This window comes from Trachurus trachurus, assembly GCF_905171665.1.
Source record: "Trachurus trachurus genome assembly, chromosome: 17".
Lineage (NCBI taxonomy): Eukaryota > Metazoa > Chordata > Actinopteri > Carangiformes > Carangidae > Trachurus > Trachurus trachurus.
The window spans coordinates 4,269,423-4,291,082 of NC_139900.1; the positions used below are offsets into that span (position 1 = coordinate 4,269,423).

General features: G+C 40.9%; 1 protein-coding gene across 1 annotated transcript in view; it reads right to left on the bottom strand.

Moving 5' to 3' along the window:
• Positions 1 to 21,660, bottom strand: part of efr3a (EFR3 homolog A) — an 82,262-nt gene that overhangs the window by 21,379 nt on the left and 39,223 nt on the right. The window contains exons 6-9 of the mRNA XM_083991993.1: positions 14,986 to 15,126; positions 7,161 to 7,239; positions 5,386 to 5,521; positions 1,646 to 1,813 (exon numbers count right to left, since the gene is read on the bottom strand). Of these exons, the coding sequence (XP_083848119.1) occupies positions 1,646 to 1,813; positions 5,386 to 5,521; positions 7,161 to 7,239; positions 14,986 to 15,126 (524 nt within the window). The remainder of the gene's footprint in view (positions 1 to 1,645; positions 1,814 to 5,385; positions 5,522 to 7,160; positions 7,240 to 14,985; positions 15,127 to 21,660) is intronic.

Sequence of the window (21,660 nt, forward strand, 5' to 3'; positions counted from 1 at the left end):
ATGCAACTCTGGATGGAAATAAATGTTGTGACATTGTAGAAGCTCATTGTGAATGCGTGTGGTAATCAAAGCTAAAGGCGGTGCAACCAAATAACCCTGACCCCTTTTTTGGACGGGCCGTGTATGTAAATCAACAATTGAGATTGGCAGCCCAATGTTTTCCACCAGTAAGAGGAGCCGGCTGACGTGGCGGCGACGTAATCTCCACCTCACATTGATAAACAGGTGGCGCACACAAGCAAAAAAAAAAAAAGCGGTAACACTTTAATTGAATAGGTATTCATAAGATTGACATAACACTGTCATAACAATCAATGAATACTTATGACAGCTGTTGTTAAGTGTCATTCGGTAAGTTATGTCACTTTTGATGCAAAGTTGACATTGTTTGAGATGTTTTTGTTATGAGAACTTGACATCATTTTTAAAGTTTGGCAATTAGGTCTGCTATGACAGTTTAAATTGTCTTTATGTCAAGTTGTCAGAACAAAAACATCTCAAACAATGTCAACTTTGCATCAAAAGTGACATAACTTACCGAATGACACTTAACAACAGCTGTCAGAAGTATTCATTGATGGTTATGACAGTGTTATGTCAATCTTATGAATACCTATTCAAGTAAAGTGTTACCAATAGGGCTGGGACGATATGCTTTTCTCCCGATTCGCTTCTTCTACGATTTTTTGGATGGCGATTCGATTTAAATTGCGATTCTACGATATTGCCGATTCTCTCGATTTTTAGTCTTTAGCATTTTTAACATTTATCTGCACACAAATACTGTAGGAGCCTATAAATTAACATACTCCATTATAAAGTGAACTTAAACCCTTTTCAAAACCTGTACTCTCTGTATGTAAAAAAAAAAGGCGAACAAATGCACATTGGACAATATTTAAACCCCCCCCCCCCCAAAAAAAAAAATGTCAAAAATGTTTTTTTGTTCCGAAAAAAAAGCACAGTATGGTGTTCATTGTTGCTAACTGAAATTAGAAACAAAACAAGCCGGTAGACGTGTTGACGGGCGACGGTAGAGGAAGATGTCGGCAACTACAGAACTAAGTACATACAGTAGTGAAGATGGTAAAACTACATGACACTGAACTCAGGGAAGTATTTTTCTTTTTATATTAATCGCGATTTTTTTCTGCCGATTTTAAAAAATCAATTCTCATATGAGAATCAATTTTTTTTTCGATTTTTTTTTTCTTCTTTTGGGACGACCAATCTTTATTGTACGATCATGTATTCAAACCGGCCTGTTGTGTTCGTTTGTTCACAGATATTTATGTGAACAAACAGACGAACACAACAGGCAAACTGATGTGATGTGTGTATTGTTTTTTGTAAATATGACTTATGATGTATTGTCAAGTGTTTGGTTCAACCTGCTCTTGTTTAAGGACAGAAAATCACAAGAATTGAAATATAAAATCGCAATACTTGGTAAAATAGAATCGCAATACTTGTTTAATCAGAATCGCAATTTAAATCAAATTGGGACCCAAAAATCGTTATAGAATCGAATCGGCACAAAAGCATATCGGCCCAGCCCTAATTCGAATGTGTGTGAGCTCAGCTGCGTTAGGACAGAGACAGAGACAAAGTCCCGTCCGGTCCCGTCAGCGTGCGGCCGTCGTACCGATGGTCTGGATGATGGCGTTCTGGACGATCCGCTCCTCGCTCTCTTTGCCGCGGGCCGAGGAGACGCTGACGCTGGAGTTCCTGCGGGAGCTCTCGCCCAGCTCGAAGTCCACGCTCATCCTCAGGTGTTTGAGCAGCGTGTTGAAGACCTCCAGCACCGTGGGACCTACACACACACACACACACACACACACACACACACACGCGCAGAGTTAAAAATGAGAGAGTATGAAGAGCTGTTGTGGGCGGGGCTTAGTTGTGACATCACAAAGTGACAGGAAGTCCTGACGGCTGGTTTTAAGGCTCAGTTTCTGAATACAGGCTGTGTGCATTTCTCTGTGGACTGAGGCTTTGATACTTTCACAGTATTAATATCAAAACTTTCCACAAAACCTCAGCCTCACGTATCTGTGGAAAAACTGATCTTCACTAATATTTCTAAGTTATGAGAATATGAAAAGTGTCTGAGGGAGTGTTTAAGAGTTTAACGGGAAATCTGATATATTAAAGAAGCAGACGGAGGAAGTCACAGGTTTTCTTAAAGGATTCATTAGAGACGAACCCTCATTAAACATTTAAACCTTTAAACATGAGCTGCAGAGAAACTCAGAGGAGCAGAGCAGGTCGGCTCCACTCGCTCCGACACCCGATATTTAACACAAAAAACTTTCACTTTTACCTCGTGTTGTAATCAAGACCGAGACCAAACCAATGTGAGACTGTTTCCAAGTTCCTCACTGTCTTCAGTCCCAGTCCTCATAATAATCATGTGTCTTCATATTTTAAAATTAATTAAAAAGAAAAGATGGTTGGATCTAAAATCTAAGCCATATTTAATGTAAATAAAGTTTGGATTGAACAGAAGAACACAGCACAGTTCACAAGTTGTTACCATGGTTACACAAGCAGATACTTTAGTACAACTATTTAAATTATCTGGAATTTATTGGATTACATCACATGAACCAGTTGTTCTCAAACTTTTTTACATCAACGGCCCCTAAACTGACACAAATTAGACCACGGACCCCCATTGGACAAAATGTTGAAACCATCACCAGAAACACACAAATATTGGTTCTGAAACTGAATAATGTTACTTTTTTTCAGTCAATGTACGTTCAAATTACTGCCAGTGGTGTGAATCTTTGGAAAGATTTCAAGAAATTTCTGGGGGAAAAATGTGGTACATTTTTGAGAAAAAGTCGGGGACCCCCTTCTACCCTTTCAAGGACCCCTGGGGGTCCCCGGACCTCACTTTGAGAACCACTGACATAAACCAAAGTGAGAGAGTGACAGAGAGAAATTTGTGGTTAAAACAAAGATGTGACTGCAGCTCAGATTGAGATGAGGTCTGGGAACCGTTCATTTTTTCGTATTTGAGGCGTGGTTTACGAAAGCCCAAATGTGTCTAGCCAATCGCATCAATCATACCCGATGACGTATGTACAGTAGAGCGACAGAAATCCGCTCTTTAAATGTTGCTCTTTTTTCAAAATAAACTTGTGGTCTAAACTACTTCAAACACTTTCTAACACTTTCTCCATGTTGAATTGACAAGCTATCAACAAAGTCGCTTCGGTGTGTCGTCATCGTCTTGCTGCCCCTCCCCCGTTCTGTGATTGGCTCCCTTGTTGAGGGAAAAACTGGGTCCATGGTTTCCAGGCCGACTTGCAGAGCGAATAAAATCGTGCGCAAGACAGCATGGGTAAACCTAGGCTAGGTCTTGACTGGTCCGGTCCAGCTCGAGACCTTTAAGATGTGGAACCCTACAACAGTACTGTACTTTTACTCACACACACAGGTAAGGTTGGAGAGTAAGGAAACAACAGAAACTGAACAGATGTTTTCATTCATCCTGAAAAATGAAATACTGAATCCACTGACACGACCGTCTGTTCTAGAGGGGAGGAGCTACGCTGACCACAACAACAACAACAACAACAACCACAACACGACTGTGTAAGGGTCATGAAGCTCTCGTCTCATGTGACTGAACTAGTCTGCAGCATCAGTCTGGATCTACAGCTCATGAGGTCCATACTGTACCGAGCCACAGGTTGGGAGAGTTTTCACCCCCGTAGGTGAACGCGTCGCTTCGTTTGGACTCTTGAATCATCCCTTTGTTTCCCAGGCGGCGGCGGCAAAACACACGTTACAGATATTAAACATGTTGATCTGCTGTTGGAAACATTACTAACTACAGAGCCTTGGCACAAGTTTTCATACCCCTTCCCTGCCCATTTTATTCTTTGCAGAGCAGCTCCAGTTGAGTTCAGTCTGACTGGATGGAGAGCGTCTGTGAACAGCAGCTTTAAGGTCTGGGCCGTTCACACACTGCAAAAACTCAAAATCTTTCCAAGAATATTTGTCTTATTTCTTGTCAAAATGTCTCATTTCTAGTCAAAACTAATCTCTCTCCACTTAAAATAAGACTCATCACCTAAAAATTAACTTGTTTTTAGATCATTTTCACTTGTTTCAAACTAATTTTCTCTTGAAATAAGTAGAAAAATCTGCCAGTCAAAGCAGGTTTTTTGTGCTTGTAATAAGAAAGAAAAACTTGCTCCACTATCAGATTTTTCTACTTATTTCAAGTGAAAATATGCTTAAAAGAAGTAAAAAGTGTCTAAAAACAAGCTACTTTTTATGTCATGAGTCTTATTTTAAGTATAATGAGATTGTTTTTGACTAGAAAAAAGACAAATATTCTTGGTAGGATTTTGAGTTTTTGCAGTGCATGGATCTAAACCAGTCCATTGTAGCTCTGGCTGTGTGTTTAGGCTGGTCATCATCCAAGCCTTTTTGTGCCTCTAACAACTTTTCCTCCAGGGTTGCCATGTATTAAGCTCTTTAAGCTTTAAAGGAGAATTCCGGCCATTTTTGACCCCTAAATCGTCGTCCTGATGGTCACCCAGTGTTGGTTGGAACAAAAAACGACTAAAATTGATACAGGCAAACCGGAGTTACACCATGGCTACCCGGCGCTAGGGATAGCGACAACGCTAACCTATGGGGGCAATTCTTTCAACCACAACAAACACTCAAAAAACGATCAAATATCTATGGTACATGACTGGAATCCTTAGAGACACCACTGAAGTCATATAGTTACAGTATAAACAGTATAAACTTTGTGTTTTTGCATGTAGTCACTCACCTCAGACTAAAATAAACGGTTGGAGATATTTTGGACATTACCACTGCACTGCCTGTTTATTTTAGTAAAGAAATCATCACAAGGAAAAAGTGTTAGTTTCTGTGGCGGGGAGAGCAGGCGCTCTGCGATGGGATAGTAATGTCTTTCCAGGATGTTTCAGAGTTGGGCTATCTGAGGTGAGTGGCTACATGCAAAAACACAAAGTTTATACTGTTTATACTGTAACTATATGAGTTCAGTGGTGTCTCTAAGGATTCCAGTCATGTACCAGAGATATTTGATTGTTTTCTGAGTGTTTGTTGTGGTTGAAAGAATTGCCACCCATGGGTTAGCGTTGTGGCTATCGCTAGCGCCGGGTAGCCATGGTGTAACTCCGGTTTGCCTGCATCAATTTTAGTCGTGTTTTTTGCTCCCCCCAAATGGCCGGAATTCTCCTAAGTTTGTGGTCGTAACGTGACAAAATGTGGAAAATTTCAAGGGGTATGAAGACTTTTGCAAGACGCTGTAACTAACTAATATCTGAATCCCTGGAGATGGATGTTATTTTCTCTGACCGACCGATCGGCGGAGCGACTCACCCACGGAGCCTTTGGCGGCGATGGCGACGGTCTCCAGCAGCACCTGGACGATGCCGGCTCGGACCCGCGGCGTGGTCTTGTTGTTAGTGTCCAGGTGGTTGAGGACCTGCTGGATGACGTGGTGGGAGTGTTGAGCCTGTGGACGGAGAGGACGACGGAGCGTTTAAGACCAGAGAGCCAACACATCTGGACCCACAACATCTGGACCCAGCTCCAAAAAAAAAGGCCTTTTGCTTTTAGTTTTTTTAGTTTTTACTTCCTCAAAAAGAATGAAAATGATTTGATGAAAGTTAGAAACTGAAGATTACGTTAGCATTAGCACTCTCCCTCTTTCCAGAGATAGAAAGTGTGTTTCTTTCTCTTCTCTTATTCTATTGAAGTTAGCATGCTAACGAGCTAGCTTCTGTCACATCATTCTCCGATACCGAGTCACTGTAGCGTTCTGAACTTTTCTTATCTCTTCTCTTCACTACAACCTTAGCTAATAATGCTAATGCTGGCGAGGAAGTGAAAGCATAAAGTCCAACTATAACGAAGTGACAGAAGCTCATTCCTTCATGAAAACACTTTTTTTTTTTTTCCTTTTACTGTTATTGGCTCTTTGGGACTGGACACATTTTTTCTAGATGCATCAGAAAATGTCCTGCAGCTTCCAGGTCAGTGAACGCAACACACAACACTGTGCTGAACTGTAACTAAGTGACAGAAGCTAATTTTATTCCTGAGCCCTTCGTCTTGAAACAGGTTGTTCGTTTTTGTGACTTTTAGTCCATTCTAAAAAAAAAGTGGGACTGTCTCTTTAAGAAATCAACCATATTTAGCTCATCATCAGTGTTTCTGCGTCTCTGCAGGACAAACCCAGGGTGCGTTTGTTTTCTCTCACTTGGATCAAAGTGGCAGACAGACACTTCTGGGATGGATATAAATGCAATGCGATACAATTGATCCATCAGCTCTGTCAGCGTAGGAATACAGTTGTTTAACGAAAAAGTAGTTCCCAAGCAAAGAGGCAGATATGACGTAGAAAATAATCCAAATAAGTTATGTTTTATTATCTGGCATGACGGTCAAATAATCAAATAATCTGAAGTTAGAAGTATGGAGGAACTGAACTGAGGCTAATTGGTGTTTTACTGATAATAATTTAAAAGAAATACGAGTGAATTAGCCTCAAAATCAGACTCAGACTCAGTGTGTAAAAAAATCTCCACGGTAACAGAGATGGATGTTTCACTTCACAGAGGCACAGAATGTGTGAATTAGCTGCACTGAATGAGGACGTTTTTGCATTTTCTTCTACCTTTTTTTTTTAACATTTCTACTGCTTTTTGTCCTTAAAAAGGCATTAATCTTCAAGTTATATGTTTCAGCTTCAACATTAGACTTTTTCAACAGTTCTTCAGCTAATTCAACTTTGTTTCAATGATTTCTTCAGCTTAGTCAGCATTGCTTCAGCAATAGCGCTCAGCTGCTTTCAGCATTCACACGCATTTTCTGCAGGAAATGCTTTCTTTTTCTAGTTTTATTTTTTATTTTATTTTTATCTTCGACCAACTCTGGGATGGAGAATAACAACAGAGCGAACGGCAGCATCACATCAGCTGCTCCTCCATCTGCTCCGTGGAGGCTTCAGGGACGACTCGGGGCAAGATGACTGCTCGTCAGGATGACTGACAGGTTGCCGGGGCAACAGAGACTGTACAGTATGTACACCGTGATGATGACGACGTTAATATTAACAACTGAAAACAGTCGGAGACGAGAGTGAGACACACCTGGATGGAGTACATGATGATCCTGAAGCAGGAGACAGCGAATTCATTGGGATCCCACAGGTGATGGTTGTCAAGGTGACTGAGGAGGAAGAAGAAGAGGAGGGAAAGATGTTTAATATCCATACAGTATAAAGGTAGATGTTTGTATTAAAGGGATAGTTCAACATTTTGTCAAATTGGCCCATTGCCATAATCCCTATAGTCATAGCAGTAGGTTTGTTACCTTTAATTGTCGGTGCAAGCTATTTTTAGAACGGCAGAGCAGAGCCGTGAGCTGCTCAGAGCTACGCTACGGAGGCTCATTATGGGATTTCTTGGTTTCCCTCATCAAACTCATCAAATACACACTCCAACAACTCCACAACGCTCTGGTGGACAAGTTGTGAGCTGCACATTCACCACGCTATGAGATAATAACACAACGTTACCACACAGAGTTGTTTTAGAGGGAAATACAGAGCCTGCTTGATGAAAAACTGTCCCTGAAGGCAACGCACATCAGCGGTTTTGCATGAATTTCCCTTTACAACAACTCTGTCTGGTAACGTTGTGTTATTATCTCATAGCGTGGTGAATGTGCAGGTCACAACTTGTCCACCAGAGCGTTGTGGAGTTGTTGGATTGTGTATTTGATGAGTTTGATGTCGAGGGAAACCAAGAAATCCCATGAGCCTCCGTAGCGTAGCTCTGAGCAGCTCACGGCTCTGCTCCGCTGATCTTAAAACAACATGCACTGACAATTAAAGGTAACGAACCTACTGCTATGACTATAGGGATTATGGCAATGGGCGAGTTTGCCAAAATGTTGAACTATCCCTTTAAAAATTAAGACATGAGTTGGCAAATAAAAGGAGCAGAAGAATCTTATTTATTGTTATGAACCCCGTCCAGACTGAGTGATGTTGCTCCGTCTTGAGAGTTTAACCTCCGTTTGTCCCACAGAGCTGCTGTCTGTGTGTTTTTATGACCCTGCACTGTGAAATATTCAGCAGCTTTTATTGGAAAATAAAATGATGAGCTGAATAAAACATGAGGTTTGAGTGATGCTGAGTGAAAAGTCTCCTCCACAACCACCTCAGAAGGAAAAAAGGTCCTAACAGGATTTTTATTTTCTGTCAGTGAGCAGCTGTTGTTGCGCTGTTTGACCTGCAGGGGGCGCATCATGAAATTAAATCTGTACCATCAGATTGTCATCCACATCAAAGAACATGTGTAAGATAACTTTGATGTACAGCAGTTATAAAAAGAATAAAATAAGAGGGTAAAACAAATGAAAATGACAACAAGAGACCCTATTACCCTACATAAGACCCTTTGGGTGCATGTGTGTGCATGTGTATGTGTGCGTTTGTTATTTTACAGATATGAAATTCCAAGATTTTTTTGGGAATTTCTATGAGGTGTCCAGAACAACATACTAAAAGTCCTAAGAAATCCTAGTTGGGGAAATATGTTTAATTTGCATCAATCCAAGATTGATTTACTCTATATAAAGTCTATGGTGCCAATAAGGCCAGAAAACAATACACCCCAATGGGGCAATTTTTGTTCCTTTACTCCTATCACAATGAAACTTTACACAATGAAAGTATTAATGAAAAGTAACATTTTTTGTATTACATGTTTCTTTGAAAATGAATTTGAATATGCAAATGAGCCATACACTAATGGAATATGCCCAAAATACACACAAATAGGCTTTTTTTTTTTCCTTTACTGCTATCACAATGAAACTTTACACAATGAAAGTATCTATGAAATGTAACATTTTTTGTATTACAAGTTTCTTTGAAAATTAATGTGAATATGCAAATTAGCCATACATTAATGGCATATGCCCAAAATACACCTGAATAGGCTTATTTTTTTCCTTTACTGCTATTACAATGAAACTTTACACAATTAAAGTATCTATGAAGTGTAACATTTTTTGTATTACAAGTTGCTTTGAAAATTAATTTGAATATGAAAATTAGTCATACATTAATGGAATATGCCCAAAATACACCCTAATGGGGCTATTTTTTCCCTTTACTCCTACCACAATGAAACTTTACACAATGAAAGTTTCCATGAAAAGTAACATTTTTTGTATTACATGTTTCTTTGAAAATGAATTTGAATATGCAAATGAGCTCAACACTAATTGACTTATGGTCAAGAAGCCATAAAGCCGCAAGCAGCAAAAACAGATCATAGAAATGACGTATGGTGAAAAAAATTCTGTTACAATTAGTCTGTCGTAAAACGCTATTTTGCCTGGACTATAAGTTGTGAATCTTCGTCACTTCCTTCACTGTGACGCTGCAGCACAGAAATATATGAAAAGTCAAACTAGACAAACTAGATTGTATTAAATATGTTGAGTCTGTGACGGTGTGTGAACTCTCCCTGTGTGTTATAGAAGAGAGCGACAGTGATTCACACACACAGACACACACACACACAGGCTCACACTGACACACACACACCCTCACACAGACAGAGACACTTTAATAACCTCTGAACAGACGGATGGATGGAGAGAACAGAGAGATTGAGAGACGTGAGGAGACGGAGGAGACGAAGCTGCGATAAAACAAATGACTCCGACATCGTGTCATCGCACACACACACACACACACACACACACACACACACACACACACACACACACACACACACACACACACACACACACACACACACACACACACACACACACACACACACGTGTCTGAGGTCTGGAAACTTTGGAGGAATCTGAGATCTTCATAGTTTTAGAAAATGTAAGTTTGTAAGATGAGCGTGAAGAACAGACTAATGGGAGAGAGATCGGTGGACCGGTATCGGCATCAAAATGTGTTTCGATACTTTTCCAAATAAAGGGGGAAGAAACTATATTTTTTTATCATTAGTTATGTAGCCAACACAATGTAGATAGTAGAAACCCTGAAATAATCATGTAACATTATGAGACAGAGTTGTTTTAGAGGCAAATGCAGCCGGAACTACTTTCCATACACGGCTGCTGGGCGGAGGGATTTCAGAAGAGAAAGTAGTTCAGAGTATTTGCTTCATGTGTCGTAATGTACATAATTATCTCATAACGTGGTGAATGTGCAGGTCACAACTTGTCCACCAGAGCGTTGTGGAGTTGTTGGATTGTGTATTTGATGAGTTTGATGAGGGAAAACCAAGAAATCCCATAATGAGCCTCCGTAGCGTAGCTCTGAGCAGCTCACGGCTCTGCTCCGCCGTTCTAAAAATAGCTTGCACCGACAATTAACTCATTGAGTGCCAGCCCTTTTATAAAATGGTCAGTGCCATGTGCCAGCGTTTCGGGGCATTTTGAGTAATATTTTAAGACCAAGAGAATATTTTGTATTATGACTCTGAAAACACAAAATAGCTCAAAGGAAAGAGGAGACTCTCTATTTAACTAGGGAAAAACCATTTGTTTGTACCTTGTTCCATTCTTGATATATCTTAAGTTGAATAGAGCCTGGTTGCACCAAAAAGACCACTTTTTTTCTAGAAAGCTGAGAAAAATGCATTTTTGTGAAAGAGAGTCTCTCAAGAAAAACAGTGATTTATCCGTTTTAATTTTGGCTTCAGAAACATGTAAGACATCTGAAAATTTAATTTCACATGTTTTTTCATTGTACAAAAAAAAAAAAAAAACTAAAATACAACAAGTAGGAGTCCTACTATGCAGAGTGATGCCTGCTCTCCTACTCCTCCTGCAGTTGCTGCCCCCTCACCCTCTCCTCCCCCCTCCTCTCCCCCCTCCTCTCCCCCTCCCCTCACCCCCTCTCTGCCCCACCCCTCTCCTACTTCTCCTCCTGCTGCTGCTTCCCCTCGTCTCTGAAGTAGGGAGTGAGACGTCGTGGCGTCTTCAGCCTCTCTGCTGGACGCGGCCGCGGCAGCGACGCACCGCGCTGATCTCTCGGTTCGTCGTCACGTCGGTTAGACAGCAGCTGGTGAAACTGACTCCGCGATCCGCTTTCGCTTCGGCATTTCGGTGCTGATCATCTAGATGAGTTTACCTTTCCTGCCTCCTCTGATCACTTCATGCTGGAGCTATGCTAATAGCATCCGTAGCTAAGCTTCCTCCAGCTCCACGTTACACTTGTTCCAGGCTCTGCCCGTCGTTTTCCTCTAGAAATAGAAACTTTTCCCAACTTTTTTATCTCTGTACCGATCGCACTCGTCTTCTCCTTCCTCTTCACTTCTTGCTCTGATCTACAGTCTTCTTCGTTCTACACATCCCAGAAGCCCCAAAATTACTCACAGTGTGCGCAACAGCGCCCCCATTTACCAGCCGCAGAAAACTGCATTTGACGTATATATACGTCAATGGCACTCAATGAGTTAAAGGTAACGAACCTACTGCTATGACTATAGGGATTATGGTGATGGGCCAATTTGACAAAATGTTGAACTATCCCTTTAAACTAATTTCTGGGTCTAAATTTGAGTTTTAAACGTGGAAATTCTCCCTTTTGTGATGCAACCCAATGTCAAGTGGTGTAAAAATCTGATTATATACAGGAAAATAAATCTGGACTCGCATGGAGGAATAAATGTACTTTGCCTTTTGCAATGCAACACTACAGTATGTTTCTTAATAAATTGTACATAATTTTAATAATTACTCCGTATCTTTCAGGTTTGTGTTGTTGTGTTGTGAATCTCGGCAGCTAGAGACGTGAGCTGCTGAGCAGAGGTCACAGACGAGCTAACGAGGAGGAGGTGGGAATCAGAGGTCAGAGGTCAGAGGTCAGAGGTCAACGACGGAGACGAGAAGCAACAACATCATCATGAAGAGAGAGGAGAGAGAGGTTAAAGCGCTCGGCTCCTGAAGAGGCTCTACAGACGTCAAGCAGCCGCAGTAATGTGATGTAATTAACAGTTAACGGCTCCTTCACTGATTGAATCTGTTACTTCCTGCTGCTACGGCTCAGAGCCCCTCGGCCAATCAGACGACGGCAAAGCTCAACCAAACATAAAACCCAGAGTGATTCTTCCTGGGTTAGTCAGGAAGCTCTCAGGACTCAGGAGGATCGATGAGCAGCAGACGACCACGACCACACGAGTTAGCACCAATTAAAAACCGTTTCCTTTGACTCCGTCTCCGTGGTTTCAGCTGTTTATCACCAAGACGACGACCGTGAAGCTGAACGGTTTCAAGACTTTTGTTCTGTAGTTGTTATAGATTTTCTTGGTACGATTATTGTCAGAGAAATAAAAAATCACTGTATTACGATTATCATGATTATTATGCATTAATGCTGCATGCACTATTTTATTGTATAAAATCAAATACAGTCAAAATATAATCACATTACTAATTAAAACACAAAACATTTGAAGTATCTATTAATATAGGACCAATTATTGATCCCTCAGGGCAAATGTTTGAAATATTCAAGCCATTAATTATCATCTACAACAGACGTTTAAGATTTTTTTTTTATCGTTTTCTTTTTGTTTTGTTTTAAATTACAAATTAAATATTAATTTAACTTCCTACCAGTTCAGTTTTACTGTACGTTAGTGTAAACTGACATTAACACAATGTAATCCAGGGTTTTGGTGTAACGTTGTTTTGGTTCTATGTGTGTTGCGCTGATCTGCCGACCGTTTTTGGAAAGTGGCCGTATTTAGGAACCTTTATGATGAATTAATTATGTTTAATACTGTGATTAATAGGGCTCGAAAGCTCATGTGATTCCATGATGCATTGTGGGCCGTAATCGCCATTCTTACGGGCAACAGTTTACGTTGCCATGGGAACTCACGGTAGAGACCGCAGGACAGAGCGAGAGAGAAAGGACACTAATTGCTGCATATTTAACAACATAACACGTTTTTATTATAAATAACCGGTGTGAAAATGTTGTGAGCACATCAACATGTGTCGTGTGATGGAGGAGAAAGTAAGGTTTGGTCGTTTTGACGGCAGCTATCCGAGCCATTCGGCGCCTCTTGGTCAGCTCATGTCAGCTCTAAGACCCGAGGTCCTTGGCTTTGTTTCCAAGCAGGAAACTGAAAAAATCTCAGCCCATCGAGCTTTTTGCCGTTGTGATCATGCGAACGATTGTGGCAGCTAATCACACAACAAGTCTGCACCATCTCACCGGAACAAAAAAGAAAAACACTACTGAAAACTCTCTACCGAGGATACTTTACCATAGACACTCAACTACAACCGCTTTCCAAATGCCTGCAAAGCCCACAATGCATTGCGGTTTCCCCACCCCGTGACGTCACCCTTTCGAGCCCTATAGTGAAAACAAGTAGCCTAACTGTGACATCTCTGTTCTGTAGAGAGACTCAGACCTGCTGGAATGAAGCTGCTGCCAGGAGGTTTGTGGTCATTCAGGCAACAAATGTGTCGACAGCAGATCTCTGTTTAGAAGACAGAGGTGAAGAAAAGCAAAAGAGAAACTCACTAATTCAGATTTTGTTTTCTTTTTTTGACCACATTTTGGTTTCTGGTGACTGTTGGTTGGCGCTGAATAAGGTCTGTAGCTGCTCCTCATTTAAATATCTAGAGGAGATTTTCCTGCTGAAGCCGAGTGGAAACAAACTCTTGTTCACTGCCACTCTGTAATTGTCCAATTTATGCGGAGCGGCGCGTCAGCCAATAGGAGCAGAGATCAGGACGCTCTGGTCCCAGGAGGAGAGAGAGAGAGAGAGCGTGCGGCGCCGTCACCGGGTGGCGACAGAGCGCCGCGTTGACACAGCGACCGCGTTCACACGGCGACCGCAGCCTGATAAGAGCTCATTCAATTTCCTCTGTGAGCTGAGAGTCTGGTGAAGAGGAGAGAGAGTGTGTGTGTGTGTGTGTGTGTGTGTGTGTGTGTGTGTGTCTGTCTGGCAGAGTGTTTATATGTGTGTGTATGTGTGTGTGTGTGTGTGTGTGTGTGTGTGTGTGTGTGTGTGTGTGTGTGTGTGTGGCGACAGGTTTATTTACTGCCTGACTCCGCTGTCTGTGTCATGACTCCACCTGTAATAAAACAGGTTATGAATCTGAGCCCAGCTGCACTGAAAACACACACACACACACACACACACACACACACACACACACACACACACACACACACACACACACACACACACACACACACACACACAGTGCAGGTGTGACTCTCTGTATGTAAATGAGGCTGAGCAGAAAAATACCAACTGATCTGAGTTCAGATCTAATGACACACAGGTTTGAAGTGTGTGTGTGTGTGTGTGAGCTTCAGCAGGACGACACACAGCTGAGTCGACGACACCAAACATCAAAGTGGCTCCACTAATGACGTTTTACACGGTTCATTAACGTTCACCTGCCTCTCCTCATTTATATATCAGATAAATTAAAGGTCCAGTCTGTAATAATTGTCAAGGTTTTTTTTTTTTTTTGTCCCGAAAAAAGATGAAATAAGTCTATATTTCAAGCTTGTTTGTAGCGGAAGCTCGTTTTCCTGGTTCGTCCAATTACATTTTTTTCGGGACAATTTCGCATTTCGGGGCTTCAATACAAGACGGACATTACAGACGAGCAGCATGGAGGTATCTGGATGTTTTTTGGTGTGTCTCTTTGTTACCAAGACAGTTGGTATCCATTCGCAACCGTCATATGGACATGCACTGCTACGCCGAGACCCCCTGTAACTCAGAGAAGCCACGGAGGACTCTGAAACTTCTCCCAGCCTTTAGTCCACATGAGGGGGAGGAGATAATGAGTGAAATTTCAATTTTGGGTGAACTATCCCTTTAACACTTTTCTCTCTACACAACCCAAACGCTGCAACTAATGACTCCAGTCTGTAGTTGTCGTACTCACACTAGAACGGGTCTGACGGCGTTGTTCATGTTGCCGTAGGCGGCGCGGCCCAGCAGCTCTCTGAAGCAGCTCTCCGCCAGCGCCGCAGGGTTCTCCTCGCCGTCCTGACCCGCCCCCGACGGCGTGCTGGGATGCCCCGCCCTGACGGACAGAGACAGAGAGAGAAAGTTTGAGTTTAAACCAATTATTTATTCACACAGGATGAATCTACCTTCACAACACAACACAACAAGCACAAAAAACAAAACTAAAAGAACAAAACAACTAATTAAATTAACACGTCAACAAAAGTAATTTCCAGTTCATTTAGTTTATTCAGTAAACTGGTTCTTAAAGGGATAGTTCAACATTTTGTCAAATTCTCCTCTCACCATAACCCCTATAGTCATAGCAGTAGGTTCGTTACCTTTAATTGTCGGTGCAAGCTGTTTTTAGAACGGTGGAGCAGAGCCGTGAGCTGCTCAGAGCTACGCTACGGAGGCTCATGGGATTTCTTGGTTTCCCTCATCAAACTCATCAAATACACAATCCAACAACTCCACAACGCTCTGGTGGACAAGTTGTGACCTGCACTTTCACCACGCTATGAGATAATAACACAACGTTACCACACAGAGTTGTTTTAGAGGGAAATACAGAGTCTGTTGATGAAAAACTGTCCCTGAAGGCAACGCGCATCAGCTGAATTTAATTGAATCTCCCTCTAAAACAACTAAAACAAGGTCACAACTTGTCCACCAGAGTGTTTTGGAGTTGTTGGATTGTGTATTTGATGCGGGAAACCAAGAAATCCCATAATGAGCCTCCGTAGCGTAGCTCTGAGCAGCTCGTGGCTCTGCTCCGCCGTTCTAAAAATAGCTTGCACCGACAATTAAAGGTAACAAACCTACTGCTATGACTATAGGGATTATGGTAATGGGCCAATTTGCCAAAATGTTGAACTATCCCTTTAAAGGACAGCATTAAAGTGCAAAGTACTCTAAAAGAGACATGTCGGAGCTGAGCCAGATCACCATCCACAAGTTAAACTGACTGGAAACAAAGTGGTGAAAGTGTGAAGAAGCTAGATGAGTCCAATAATCAATTCTTCATACGACACTAAAAAGGTGAGAGAGAGAGAGAGAGAGAGAGAGAGAGAGAGAGAGAGAGAGAGAGAGAGAGAGAGAGAGAGAGAGAGAGAGATAGATAGAGAGAGAGAGAGAGAGAGAGAAAAGAAAAGAAAAGAAAAGAAGAGAAAAAGCTTCAGGACATGAGAGAGATGAATTGGGAGCGAGAGAGAGAAAGAGAGTTAGAAGAATGGAGGACGAGCTGAAAAGAAATCAATCAGACGCTGGAAAAAGGAAAAAATCTAATGAAAGAGCATCGACCTGCCTCATTCACATCTGTGTGTGTGTGTGTGTGTGTGTGAGTGTGAGTGTGTGAGTGTGTGTGTGTGTGTGTGTGTGTGCTGTAGTTTCTAATGCAATGAGATGGAAACTCTTTAAATCATCACGTTAGAGAATAAAATCCATCAGCTTCATTGATTGATGAGTAAAACTGTCACTGACTGAAGATCAAACACTTCTTCCTCCTCTTCCTCCTCCATCATCATCATCATCATCATCATCATCATCATCATCATCATCATCATCATACGGTGGCCCTGAGGTGCAAAACACAACAGCAAATTCTCTTTTTTGCCGTTGTATTTTCTCTTTTGTGTTGTGTTTTATGTCAAGCCATTTTAACATTTAAAAGCCAGACTGGATGTGTGTTGTAGATATCTGTAATTCAGTTTTACCTCTAGTCAAAAAGAACATTTCAGATCCACAACTACATTCTTCCTATAGGACAAGTGACGTCACTTTAACCGTTCATGTGTATGGGGTTTGTCATTACAGATATCTACAATTTGATTCTGTCTAGTCATAATTCCAGTTCAAGATATATTTAATTCACCTCAATTACAGATATCTACATGTCCCTTTTCAGATATCTTAAATTAAGTTTTGACTAGGAGAAATGACGTTGTAGATATCTATAACTGGAATTAGTACTAGTCGTAATTCAGTTACAGATATCTGTAATTCACATAGTGGATATCTGCAACTGAATTGTAGATATCTGTAATGACAAACCCCATACACATGAATGGTTAAAGTGACGTCATTTGTCCTAGGAAGAACGTAGTTGTGGATCTGAAATGTTCTTTTTGACTAGAGGCAAAACTGAATTACAGATATCTTGAATGAAAAATCCAAGTATTCAAAATGTAGTTACGACAAGTCAGAAAGACGTTGTTGATATCTACAATGTTTTTTCTGGAGAGTCAAACTTAGCTTTTAAATGTTAAATCCGCTTGCCATAGTGTTTTCTCTTTTTGTTGTTGTGTTTTCTCTTTTTGTGTTATGTTTTCTGATTTGCTGTTGTGATTTGAACCTCAGGGCCACCGTATCATCATCATCATCATTATCATTATCATCATCAAAATCCGCCCTTCTCTGTCCCTGCGTAGCGCTGAGGTGGTTCTCCATGCCCTTGTGTCCTCCCGACTTAATTACTGTAATGTCCTTTTTTCCGGCCTTCCCATCTCTACTACCAGGAGCCTTCAACTAGTCCAGAATTCAGCTGCTGGACTTTTAACGAAAACAAGTAAATTTTATCACATAACACCGGTTTTAGCATCACTACATTGGCTGCCCATTCAGGCTAGAGCGGATTTTAAAGTTCTTCTTTTAACTTATAAAGCCTTGAATGGTCTTGCACCTCTGTACCTGTCTCAACTGCTCACTCCCTACACTCCGTCACGTCCTCTTCGTTCCCTTGGTTCAAACCTCCTGGTCATTCCATCCATCAATAAAAAAACAGCTGGTGGCAGGGCCTTCTCCTACAGCGCTCCTTTTTTATGGAACGGCCTCCCACAAGATCTCAGAAACGCCACATCCAATCGCAATTTTTAAATCCTGTCTTAAAACGTACCTTTTTACCCAATACTTTGATTAAACTAACTTATTTTAGCATTTTCCTCTGGTGTTTTACTATTGTTTTATTGACTGTCATTATTGGAAACAAACTTTTAACTGTTTTATCCTTTTTCCTCTGGTGTTTCTTCCAATGTTTTTTTATTATCTGTTGTTATTATTGTACTTGTTTTTATTGGAAAGTGTATTGAGACCACGTACCATGGTGATTTTGCACTAAATTGAATTGAATTGAATCATCAAAGCCAATCTGACACTGACTCGTTTAGTTGTTAAACCCGGTCATTGATGGTCAACATGAGCCGATCAGGAGACCGATCATCATCAGATCTGTGATGTCAGCGAAGCAGGAAATTAGAAACACAAACAGACACCGACGTCGGTCAAGGTCGTTTTCAAGGTAGCTGCCTTCACACTCAACACCGTTTGTGTGTGTGTGTTCTTCTCTGCACGCCGCCCACGTCCGCCCTCCGAGAAGCAATTAACAGAATCAAACGCCCTTGACCGCGGCGGCCAACGACTAAACACGCTGCTGCCGCCACCGCTGCTCGACGCCACCGCTGCTCGCCACCGCCACGGGAAAACTGACCAGAGCTTGAGTGTTTGGAAACATCCTTGTACTGCTAAAATGGTTAAATATGTTAAAATCTTTAAAAAAAAATAATAGTTAAGTTACTTTAAATGCATTGTGACATGATTTCGTTACATAAATATATTTCATGATTTGAGTGCATTATATTAAAATGTAATTCATCTGGTTTTTATATGTATATTGCTCGTTTTGAAGGTTATATTTGTAATGAGCTTTTATTTTGAAGAGACCGCTAACATACCTTGTCACTTCCTGGCTGTATTGTGTCTTCCGGTATAAACAAAGGAACAGTATGAATGAGCTGACGGTAAAAGTAAAAGGTTTTAAGGTAAACTAAGGAAAATAAGGAGATAAAGCAACGGTAACTCAGGAATAAAACACCAAAGACGGTATTAGCTACCCCCGAGGAGGTATAAGGTTAGTGTGTGTGTGTGTTAACGGTCATATTTACGTTATGTTACTATGCTAAAGCTAAGCTAATTCTCGCTCACCTGCGGTAAAGCTACGGTGTATTGTACAGTGCAGAGTGGAAACATAAATGTAATTGTGCTTTTTGTGTTTCTTCAGTTCTCAAGTTGGTTTTCTCACGGTGGTTTTCATGGAGCTGTTTGTGAAAATAAAGACAGTTTTGAGAAAATCATCAGTCGGGTCCACAATCTGTCGGAGGGTATGCTACACAATGTATGTGGGTCTTTATCTCTGAAACATCCACCCACGTTTTGCTGTTTGACTAATAAACTGTATGTAATTTAAATTCTAACAACAGACTTCATTTAAACTCCTGTTGCTGCAGCTTTACAATATTCAATACATGAAATTAAACTGCTGCAACATCCAGACTTCAGACGAGGCCGCGTGGCTCTGAATTAATTGTTTGCTAATTTGTTTCCCCGACGGGCAAAAAGAAATTACTGTTACTAGAAGAGTCTGTGGCCTAAAAGTGACTTTGAATGAGGCGCTGCAGAAAACTGAACAACAGTGATGTGATGTCGCTACCAGACTGAAACTAAAACTAAATGTTGGTGGCGTCGTGTCACTGAACTTGTGTCTGTTGGAGCTTTAATGTATCATCAATCTCAACATCAGAGCTGCACAGTTATTATTTAATTTATGCAGATCACAATGTGACCGAGAGGCAACGTCCTCCATTATTATTATATTATATTATTTTTGGTCACATTAATAGATTAAACTTAAATTCTGGCCATAGCATCTGACTTTTTTAACTCATTTCTGGGTCAAAATTTGAGTTTTAAACGTGGAAATTCTCCCTTTTGTGATGCAACCCAATGTCAAGTGGTGTAAAAATCTGATTTTATACAGGAAAATAAATCTGGACTCACATGGTGGAATAAATGTACTTTGCTTTTTGTAATGCAACACTACAGTATGTTTCTTAACTCATTGGCTGCCATTGACGTCTATAGACGTCAATCTAATTACAACCGTTCACTGCCATTGACGTCGATAGACGTCAATTGCGTTTTTCAACAGGAGGGGCTGGAGGACGGTCTGGTGGAGCTTGTCCATCAATATCAGGCTTGTAAACTAGTGTAATGACGTGTAGGTGCCCTGTAGGTGGCAGCAGTGCCCTCTTTGGATGAGAGATCAGCATTGATTATGAGAAGAAGCGAGATGACAAGAGATATAAGAAACTTATCGGAGCCTATGTGTTCCGCACGTTGGCACATTATGTACCGTATGTGTCGCGGTAGTTCGGAGAGGAAGAGGGTCGCGATCGTGAGAAAACGACGGAGATCATTGAAAAAGACACCGACGACCGACACCGACGCTGGACACCGGCGATCAAGCCGGGCCGAGCGGCTGGTGAGAGAGTCAGCAGCTGACGGCTCGGTGACCCGGATTCGTCAGATGAGCGGTTCCGTCCGGATCAACCAGGAGCAGCAGAGACTCGTCCCCACGCTCCAGAAAGACATGAAGGTAATAATATAATACATCAATGGTAAAAAAAATAAAATAAACTAACTTGCTAGCGAGCTAACTTGCTAGCGAGCTAACTTTTACTGCTAGAAGGGCGGATCGCTTTGATCGCCGGCGGAAAGCTTAAAAAAAAAAAACTCCACATCACACTTGACTACAACTATAAGAGATGTATTTTTATGGTAATTATATATATTTCTATAATTTACAGGTCGTGGATCGAGCAGTGGTCGACCATGGGTCAGAGGTCATGTGACAGCTACAAACGTACAAAAAAGTTTTAATATATTTTTTATAATATTTTTACTGATATTTGTAAATAAATTATTATTTTGCCATCAAAAGTCCTTTCTCTGTGTTGTTTTTGTTGTTTTATAAAAGGAGAACACTGTTCAGATGTGTGAGGTGTCACTAAAGCAAAAAATATCAACGTCAAAGTCACTGTTCTGCTTGACACGTTTCTTTCCACAAAAAGCTTATTTTCTCAGTGTTTTGGTCAAAAACTGCTGTTTTTGGCGAAACCAGCCTACGTTCTACTGCTGTTTACAAAAGAACGGAAAAAGGTAGAAACAAACTTTTTTTTCCTATTGAACGAAGAGAGTCTACTCTTTCTCTTGGTAGTTTCGGTGTTTACATACATACAATAACACAATATTCTGTGGGTGTTATAAGATCGTTCAAAATGCTCTAAAACGGCTGGCAGTATGGGGCTCTCTGCTCTGAAAATGGCTGGCAGCCAATGAGTTAATAAATTTTACATAATTTGTCACATTATTTAGAAGAAGAGCGTTTTGGTTTTAGGACATATCCTGCTCAGTGTTGCCAAAATGCATTAAAATTCAAATATAGAAACACAGCAAAAAAATCAATTTAAATGTAATATTTTCAGAATTAAGTATATGTCATACGAGTACATTAAAATCCAGTGTAGGTGGATCAAATATGTATTTTGTGGCATTTAGTTTGACCTTTGTTGAAAAGGTTCAAATGTCATAAAACCAACATGAACACAAAATGTACATTTTAACAAATCTGATTCTTTTAAAACAATTTGTTTAGATTTTTCTTAACTGTTCATCTTGCCAACCCTTTTCTGTAGCTACCGTTATCTTGGTGTGAACTCACAGTGGACGTCCAGAGACAGTCATTTTCATGTTGTGCATTTACAAAAATAGTTGTGTC